Genomic DNA, 10,259 nt, shown 5'->3' on the forward strand with positions numbered 1-10,259 from the left:
AATTAAGCAATATGTTTGTATCTCATGTAATAAGTACATGAGATGTGCTGCAGACCCCATTTTACGGCATCCCCACCGCTCCCCCATACACACGGGGTTGGTCATTGGTGAAAAAATAACAAAAACAAAAAATTCCAACCAGTCAACATCCACTGCAGGTGTAGGGATCCAATCTTTAGTCTAAAGGTTCTCGTTTGGAGAGTGACTATTTTAATTAAAAAATTAAAAATTATTAAAAATTATCACATTATTTTTATATTTTTATGCATATCTTTTTATAAAAAATTAAAAAATTATTAAAATAATATGTTTCCAAACAAGACCTAAGTACATGTAGCAATAATAATAGCAACACGCTGTATTGCTTACCTACAATGAGAGTGGCCCATGACAATTCATGATGTGAGATTCATTCCAATCGTGAATTGACCATTAAAAAATGCAATAAAAAATTGTGTGAATAGTTTACAATTTTTTTAAAGAGTAATGTTATAGACCACTAATTTATCATCACTAATATCATCACTAGTGAGGTGACAATTGAAAAAAAAAAAAAAAAAAGAGACACAAAACACATGTGACAATGGGTGGGACCCACTGCTACATCATTAGAACCACCATTAATTAGTGGTCTAAAGTATTTTTATTTTTTTAAAAAATAATGTGCCTATAGTCAAATTTTAAAAGTAGCCCATGTGGGCTATGTCACAATTTTCTTAAAAAATAATGTGCCTATAGTCAAATTTTAAAAGTAGCCCATGTGGGCTATGTCAATCGATGATGTGCGTGAGATTCATCTTCAATGGTGATTGTTTTATTCTTATTGTTATTATTATAATTTGATAATAAATAAAATTATTTTATTAAATTATAGTAATGGTGTTTTAATGGTCATTTGTTATTTTTGACAAATCTCAACTAACTTTTTTTTTAAGTTTGTAGGTGTTGTTTGGACATAGGTTTTTTGTGATTTTATTTTTGTTTATTTTTTGTTTTTTGTGACCTTTTTTTACCTGTTTGTTAAAAAAATTATATATTTATATTATTCTCAACTAGACAAATATAAAAAATAAAAATGAAAATTTGAAAAAAAAAAAATTTGTTCCTTTAATTCACCTTACCAAAAAATATATCACCTCATATTTAATAAATTTTTTTAACTACACATAAAAAATAAATAATCACTAATTACCCATCAACAACCAACCACCAACAACCATCTATTATTAACCCAGCATTCATTCACTAACAACTATCCACCCAACAACCATCCATTATTCATCCATCCACCCAATAACCACCCATTATTCATCCACTCACCCAACAACCATCCATTATTCATCCACCCACCCAACAATCACTCATCATTCACCCATCCACATTTTCTCTATAAATATAATACAAGGTTTTCTACAAGTTTCATATTCACTTATCCATCATTTTCATATCTTCTAAACTCTCTGTATCCACCCAGCAGATTTTCTACAATTTTCATATTCACCCACTTACCCATCCACCTACAATGAACAATTTGAATAAAGCCATATTCAATGGAGATTTTGATAAATTTTCATCATCTGATGATGATATCATCATGATACAACTATTCGCAGCGCAACAACAAAGAATACAGATGTTAAGCCTAAACCAACCAACCATACGTATTGGTTTCACAAGTGGTCGTCGATACATTAATCGTGAGAGGGTCAAAGGCGACCGACAAATTTGTAGAGATTATTTTACAGATAATCCTGTCTATCCAGAAGAATACTTCCAAAGACGTTTTCGAATGAAGCGGTCATTGTTTGTTAGTATCTTACATGATATTCAACAAGTGAATGAGTACTTCATTCAAACTTGTGATGCCACTGGTGCTCTTGGATTATCCGGTATACAGAAGATAACTGCAGCACTTCGGATCCTGCAATACGGCGTGCCCGCTGATGTTGTAGACAAGTACATTAGAATCGGCGAAAGTACTGCAATTGCTGCCTTGAATTTTTTTACCAAATCAATTGTTGCTACGTATGAAGCCGTTTACTTAAGAACTCCAAATGAAGCAGATGTCGCCAGACTATTGTAAGAGAGAGAGCAACGCGGGTTTCCTGGAATGTTAGGAAGTTTGGATTATACGCACTGGCGTTGGGATAAATGTCCAACTACCCAAGCCAGTGCTTACACTGGACACTACCACAAACCAACAGTTGTACTCAAGGCAGTTGCCTCTTATGACTTGTGGATTTGGCATGCTTTCTTTGGCATGCCTGGCACTCTAAATGATATTACTGTTCTTAACAAGTCGCCTTTATTTGCTGAATTAACTAGAGGACGTGACCCTACTGCCAACTACACCATCAACAATCACGCATACACCATGAGGTATTATCTTGCATATGGTATCTATCCTCGTTGGGCAACGATTGTGAAAACAATATCTCAACCTCAAGGCGCAAAGAGACAACTATTTGCGAGGATGTAGGAGGCATGTCGGAAAGATGTCGAAAGGGCATTTGGAGTGCTCCAAGCACAATTTAATATTGTCAGAGTTCTAGCTAGAGGTTGGAGTGATGAGGATCTATACTATATCATGATGACGTGCATTATTTTGCACAATATGATCATTGAAGACGAGCGTGATATTCCAGAAAATGAACGCAGTGCAGTACAATTTCAGACTGATACCAATAATACCCGTTGTCAAGTGTCACACGATCTGAATGAGAAATATGCTCAATTTATGTTAAATAGGCAGAGGATTAGATCTATTGAAGGCCATAATGTAATTCGTAATGATCTAATTGAACACTTGTGGTCCCGAGCTGGAGAGTAGGATTAAGTTTTGAAAAATCTAGAAATCCCCTAGATATTGATTTGTGATTATGTATCAATTTTAAGCAGTATATAACAATCTCAATCAAACAATCAAGACAAATCAACACAACGATTTTAACGTGAAAAAACCATAATTGGAGCACCTCCAATTGTGATAAAAAAAACCACGGGCAACAGCCACAAAACAATCCACTAAGAAGATATAAAGGAATTACACAGGAATACTCTCAATTACCTAGCGAATCCACGCCCGAATTGAACCAACCTCTATGTGCCTCTTCAAACCCCGTCTTCACCTCGAAATTGTCTTAACGATGAACTACTCTAGAATCCACCAAAGCTTCAGGCTCGAATTCCCTAGAATCTACTGAAGAACAACTCTCTCTCTTTTGTGTAGAATAAACAAACAAACTTTTGATGTATGCTTCTTAAACCATGAGTTGAATGCTCAATGAAACATAAAAAAAAACTAGCAAAATAGCCTCAGATATAAACTCTAGAACCTAAGAAGAAGATCTGGAGGCGCTGTCCTAGATTTGGACTGAAACACGTATTTATAGAAAACTATCCCGCGATTTCCGCTCGAACGTCAGAATGGCCGCTCGAGCGACCGACGCTCGAGCGCAGAAAGTTCCGCTTGAGCGGGAAAAAACCTGTCATAGTCAGCGAAGTGGCAATCTTGAAAGAATTAACACCACAAACTTTTCTGCAAGGCACAATTCAGGTTGGATTCGCATCTAAAACACATAGCCTCACTGAAATAAAAATGCGAAAACAAGTACAACTGAAAGGAGTTTTGTCAAACGAGATTGCCAAAAATAAAAACCTAACAATCTCCCCCTTTGGTAATGACGTGACAAAACACACCTAACACATGAAATCCTAATCACCCCAACCCATTACAGCCAACAAACGCAAACTTCTTTCTCAAGGTCATGATCTGCAAAACAGCTATAAGTACCACAATCTCCAAAACAACTATTAGTGCCACAAGAGTATAGAAAAAAGCAATAAACATATGACTAGATTATCTTGAAGCATGAGATGAGAAACATGAAAACCTAAGACATATGCACCCGACAACATAACTCCCTCTTTTTGTCACGAATTGACAAAGGAAGCTTAAACAACTATAGCATGCAAGAAGGGAACAAGAAAGAAGCAGTGCATAGCAACATGACACAACTACGGCCAATCTCCCTTACCAAAACAATTCAAAGAGTTCATGTTAACAAGCTCTTCCAATGATAAACCAAACTCCCCCTCATGAAAAACAACCACAAACATTGAAAACAATGAACAGGAAAAAAATGACAAAAATAATATGGTGGATCAAGCAAGGAATTTCAGATTAGTACCTTAAAACACACAAGACTATCCAAGAAGCACAATTACTTGAAAACACAATGTGCACATCCTCTAGAAGATTCCTCATAAAAGAAAGTGATGCATTATGTGAAAAGTATAGATCCCATGAGAAAAGTGTGTGTGTGACTCATGGAGTTTGACAATCACTAGATTCAATCATAGTAGTGATCTGAAAGTTGGACCTCCGACAAGAGAATCTAAGCACAACAAAGGAAAGTCAAACTACTAGGAATCAAGGGGTATTTGGTGAGTAAAAGCGGAGACTCCCCCTCAATCAATGAATCTATTCTTCTTCTTTTTTTCTTTCTTTCTTTTGCACATTTTTTTCTTTCTTTTGCATATTTTTTCTTCTTCTTTTTATTTTTATTTTTCTTTTTCTTGTGCACACTCATTGGCGGCTGACACGCTTAAAAGTATAGAAATCGAACCAGAGAAGCATGGATATAATAAGGATGGCCTGGTTGGTGACTCTGAGGTAGCCTTTTCCTCATGGCTGGACTCCAAAGAACAGAGGGGAAAGCCGTGGAGATGCAAAAAAGATGAAAGGTGGTTAAGAGACTCAACATCACCCAAGATATACTAGTATAGGTCAATTCCTCTAGTAAAAACAAAAGATACTATGCCAGAAGTCCATAGAGAAAATAAATCACCATGGCTGAAGACTCCGATATTTGCTAATCCAAAAGTGTGTACTGTCACGACCCAAACCCGCCCCTATGGGTTTAGCACCGTAACCGGCCAGTAATCCGTGAATTACCAAAGGCCTCTGAATAGATTAACAAATAATAAGGGACTGCGGAAGCAATAATACAAAATAAACAAGGTCCAATGAGCTGTGGTACGTATATGGGACAAAACATTTCAAAACTTACTTATATATATATATAAGCATGCCAGTCCAGATACACAGTATTTACAAAATATTTACAGGAGTGAACTTCCCAAGATCTGACTATACAGTGCTTACACAAATACTAGCATGAAACACAAAAATAGCCTTGGCGTTAGACTTCGGACGGAACCTCCTTGGGAGGCACTACGGTTGGCTGATCAAAAAAGGTACAAAAGGGCGTTAATTCTGGCCCTGGTCGTGTGCCGGCTCACCTACATACATAATATAAACTGTGAGTGAAAGCCCAATGAATAATAACAGAGTAAAGGGGTTATATGAATGATGTCCATCACAAGTTAGAATCCAGTATTTAATTCAGAGCGTAATCAGACTTCAGAACAGAAACAGATTCATATAAATTTGTATATTCAGATTTTGCATAAGATCATACGTGGTACACCCATTAGCTATCAGAACAGATTGGTCCAGAGACCCACATACATAGTTGGTACCAACGGTCAAAGGTCCATAACTTGCGCGCAAGTAGCCATGGTATTGTTACCCCCAGGCAAGGGCCATGTGCAGATTGGCCGCGGTATTGTTACCCCCGGGCGAGGGCCACGTGAACTAAGGGTGCCACAAATACTTTTCAGAAAATTGGACATTCATTCATAATTCATAAAATAGCATTTCAGAAAACAGATCATACCATATCAGTCAGAAAATACTTAAGTTAAACATAACTTTACAGAGTATTACTCACAGTGGGCTCGGAGACAGACAGACAAAGCAGATCGATCAGACAGGACGTGGCACGTGACCTACACGACACATAACAGATACACACCTGAAACACACGTTCTAATTGTACAAAACTTATCTCGTTGGCTCTTAGTGTATTTCTAATCTCTTATCCTTATTACAGAGTCTAAAACATGGCCTAGGAATGCTTAGGATGGAATGAGGATGCAAAGATGCGCTTTGAAACACTTTTCAAAATTTGGCTGAAATAGGGGTCCCGCTCGAGCGTGGCCTTCTACGCTTGAGCGGACATACAGACAAAAGGAATACGCTCGAGCGTGGATTACTCCGCTTGAGCGGACTTCAAGCTACAGTAAAAGTGCTGGATGCATGAAATTCGCGCTCGATGGGTGCTCGATACCCGCTCGAGTGTGAGACACAAGTCCTCGCTCGAGCGTGAATTACCCCGCTCGAGCGGACTGAAAACACAGGCTAAGTACTGGATACACGAAATTTTCGCTCGGGCGTCATTTCACCCGCTCGAGCGTACTTCATGAACCCAATATGTACACTCGAGCGTGGAGTTACCCGCTCGAGCGTGAGTCTAAAATTTGGAATTTCCAGATTCGAACCTCAAGCTCAAAACTCAACTACAATGCATCAAATTCGATCCTTTTAGGCTAATTTTCTATAAAACACTTGTAAACTCATAATATGACATGTTTCAAAGATCAATTTGAGAAATCAAAGCCCAAAGGTAGTTCAATTAAACCCAATTTTCAAATAAACTTCAAGAACATGATGGATATGTAACATGCATGAATTTAATCAACCTCAAGGCTTCCAATTCATGCTTCTAAGAGCCAATTCTTTCAAAAACAAGATGAAATCATGGACTTCAACCAAAATGTAAACATGCATGCAAGAATTTCCATAAAAACAACTTTAAACTTCATGATATGCACATGCATGCATTATTTAAGCTTAAATTCAACATGTTTTAGCTAATCCTAGACTTAGGTAAGTAATTTCACGTGAATCATGCAAGAACTAACTCAATTCACAATTAGGAAGGTAATTCTCCTACCTTAAGTCCTCAATTCCAAGCCTAGAAGCTCAAGTATGCACAAAATTCTTCAATTCTTCCAAGTTCAAGCTCAATTCTCTTGTTGAAAACATGTCTCTCACACTCTCACTTTTTCTCACATTTTTTTGTCACAAAGTGGCTGAGGAAATGTTATGAAGAGCTCCTAATCAAGATTGGACAAAGTCGCCCACTAAGGGGCAAAAGTGTAATTACGAGCATTCACTAAATCTATGTTTCATCAAGCATTATTTAATCTAATTTAATCGTTTCGAACTGAATTTTAATTAAACCTACCATAAGATTCTATAAATCCTAACTAGCACATAAATCAAGTTGATTTCTGATTCGGATGCCGATAAGGCTTTCAATTCGCAATTTATAGTCAAAGACATGAACAGATCACTTTATCACAAACAGATAGAAACACATAAATAATGCAATACAGATGCAAATAAATCCTAAATCCTTCTTAAATTACTAGTAAGCATAATTAATCATAAATTAGCATTAATCGGAGGTCGGGGTCATTACATGTACAGAATGAGACATACTAATCAAAGAACACACACTCCAAAATGAGTAATGACCACAGAAAGCACACACATAATAACATGTAATGGATATTCTCATCAATTTCAGTATGCACCAAGGACTATTCAAAAAAAATTTCAAACTTGCAAAACCATACTAAGAAAAACTTTTTGTTTTGTTTTTTTTTTAAAAAAAAAAACAAAGCAAGACAGAAAATGAACATGCACACATTAAATGACTCAAAAAAAAAATACAGAAACCTAAAACTAAAACTAACAAACAAATTAACACATGTCAAATTTTCTCACCCAAACTGCTTTAGTATGAACAAAGTTGTGAGAATGGCGGTTCTTGGGTGGTGTCTTGACATTGTGGTTCTCTTCTCTTTCAATGGGAACCTGTCTCGACGTGGTTTCCAACTTCTTATTTCTAGGTCTAGGTAAATACAAACTCGCTCCATGTTTGGTCTCAAGCAAATCAAAATAACGAGGTCTAATATGACCCTTAACCTCATTACCACCAATGAAGTGTCTCCTACCCTATGAGATGTTGGAATTTTTTCCATCTCTATGAGACATTCTCTCATGCAACTCATAACAATAAGGGCGAATATGACCAGCCAAACCACAATGATGATAAATAAAAACAGGGTGTACAGGATGATTGAGAAGTCCATTCTCATGTTGAATTTTTTGTTCTCATTTTCCTTGAGTTCTTGTATCATGAGATGTAGAAGCACTCTGTTTTTGCTCTTTCTTACCACCAAAGCCAATGCCACTCTTGTCAGAACAAATTTGTTGAGACCCAATGATATTGTCCAAAGTCTTTGATCCTCTGTTCTAAAGACCAATGGTAGCCATAGCACACTTGAGTTCTTCCTCTTTCTTGATTACTAGTTCTTCCAAAGCAACTTGAGACATCGCAAGAGTTTCAATTTTTTCTTCATATGTTGCATAGATTTGTTGTAGTTCATTCCTCTCTGTCTCACAAGTCAAGAGTTTTGCACAAAGAGCTTGCCGATCATTAGAAATCTTAAGGGCATCATTCCTAGCCTCGAAAATCTCTTTCTTTAATTTGACATTCTCACTTTCACATGCTTTGAGTTTCGTAGTGAGTTTGTCATACAATTTGGATAAGTTAAGAGATTCCTTATATAAGTTTTGATATGCTTGCTGAAGTTCTTCATCTTCACTCCCCGATGATTCATCATCAGTGGCATTCTCAATCGCGCTCTTCGGATACTCTATTCGTCCATCAGTTTCAGAAGCTGCCATAAAGGCCAGGAATTGTTTGTGTCCCTCTTCGCCTTGATCTTCGTTGTCACTTTCATCTTTATCAGATTTTGATTCATCATCCTAAGTGATAGCGAGGGCTTTCTTCTTCCTCAAACGAGTGGGGCATTCTTGAGCAAAGTGGCCAAATCCTTGGCATTCATAGCATTAGACTCTTTCAGAGTTCCCTTGTATCTTTCCTTTCTCCTTCTTGGCTATAGAATTAATTTTGAGTTTATCTTTGCCTTTGGATTTATGAGTATGAGTAGAGTCCAAAAGATTAGGATTCTTTTTCAAAAAAGATTTTTTAAATTGTTTTACAAAAGCATTCGTAATTTTGGAATCTATCTCACAGTCCTCATCAGAATCTATTCCAACTCTATGAGCACTACTAAAAGCAATAACATCTTTTTGTTTCTTATTGAAATTCCTATGTGCCTCATAAGTATGGAGATTTCCAATCAAATGATCTAGCTTAAGGTTATCAACATTTTGAACCTCCTCAATAGCCGTAACTTTTAGTTGGAACCGATCGGGCAAGGACCTCAAAATTTTTCCTACAATCTTGGATTCCAGTATTTTTTCACCTAAATTGAAGCTGGAATTTACAATGTCACTCAATTTCGCATAAAATTCATCAAAGGTCTCACTATCTTTCATTGAAAGGTTTTTGAAACTAGATGTGAGCTTTTGAAGTTTTGAGTGTTTAACAGAAGGAGTGCCCTCATGAATAGTTTGTAAGATATCCCAAGCCTCTTTTGTGACTTCACAATTTGCAAATGCGACTAAACTCTCCAGGTGCGAAATCACAAAAAAGAGAATTGATAGCTTTACTATTCCAGCTACTATTTTGGTAATCAATTGTGTCCACTTATCAATTGGTTTGGGGAAAGTTACTCCATCAATGGTAATTGTTGGTTCGGTCCACCCATACATGACAGATTGCCAAACTTTTTCATCAATAGATTTCAAAAACGATCTCATCCAAGCTTTCCAAAAAGAATAATTAGATCCATCAAGTAGGGGTGGTCGAACCATAGAATTTTCCTCACGTATTGAATCCATTATCACAAATCAAACAAGATCTCGCTCAAAAGTTTTAAAAAAACAAAAGAGCAACCCGCTTTGATACCAATTGAAAAATCTAGAAATCCCCTAGATATTGATTTGTGATTATGTATCAATTTTAAGTAGTATATAACAATCTTAATCAAACAACCAAGACAAATCAACACAACGATTTTAACGTGGAAAAATCACAATTGGAGCACCTTCAATTGTGATAAAAAAAAATCACGGGCAACAACCACAAAACAATCCACTAAGAAGATATAAAGGAATTGCATAGGTATATTCTTAATTACCTAGCAAATCCACGCTCGAATTGAACCAACCCCTATGTGCCTCTTCCAACCCCGTCTTCACCTCGGAATTGTCTTGACGATGAGCCACTCTAGAATCCACCAAAGCTTCAGGCTCGAATTCTCCAGAATCTACTGAAGAACAACTCTCTCTTTTGTGTAGAATAAACAAACAAACCTTTGATGTATGCTTCTTAAACCATGAGTTGAATACTCAATGAAACATCAAAGAAAAC

The 10,259-nt window shown here is 36.6% G+C and overlaps 2 protein-coding genes across 2 annotated transcripts; both read left to right on the plus strand.

Moving 5' to 3' along the window:
* The first annotated feature begins 1,522 nt into the window (after positions 1–1,522).
* LOC145814092 (uncharacterized) lies at positions 1,523–2,083 on the plus strand. The gene has a single exon (XM_082910618.1). The coding sequence runs from the start codon at positions 1,523–1,525 to the stop codon at positions 2,081–2,083; it is 561 nt and encodes a 186-aa protein (XP_082766744.1).
* A 27-nt stretch (positions 2,084–2,110) lies between these two features.
* On the plus strand, positions 2,111–2,479 carry LOC114280560 (uncharacterized). The gene has a single exon (XM_028222938.1). The coding sequence runs from the start codon at positions 2,111–2,113 to the stop codon at positions 2,477–2,479; it is 369 nt and encodes a 122-aa protein (XP_028078739.1).
* Positions 2,480–10,259: the final 7,780 nt, after the last annotated feature.

Source organism: Camellia sinensis, unplaced genomic scaffold (genome assembly GCF_055761805.1).
Source record: "Camellia sinensis isolate YWXY unplaced genomic scaffold, ASM5576180v1 Unanchor1, whole genome shotgun sequence".
Taxonomy (NCBI): Eukaryota; Viridiplantae; Streptophyta; class Magnoliopsida; order Ericales; family Theaceae; genus Camellia; species Camellia sinensis.

What these genes read in the sequence shown, in the direction of transcription:
- LOC114280560 (XM_028222938.1), top strand. Translation starts at nt 2,111, where the DNA reads ATGTTAGGAAGTTTGGATTATACGCACTGGCGTTGGGATAAATGTCCA.
- LOC145814092 (XM_082910618.1), top strand. Translation starts at nt 1,523, where the DNA reads ATGAACAATTTGAATAAAGCCATATTCAATGGAGATTTTGATAAATTT.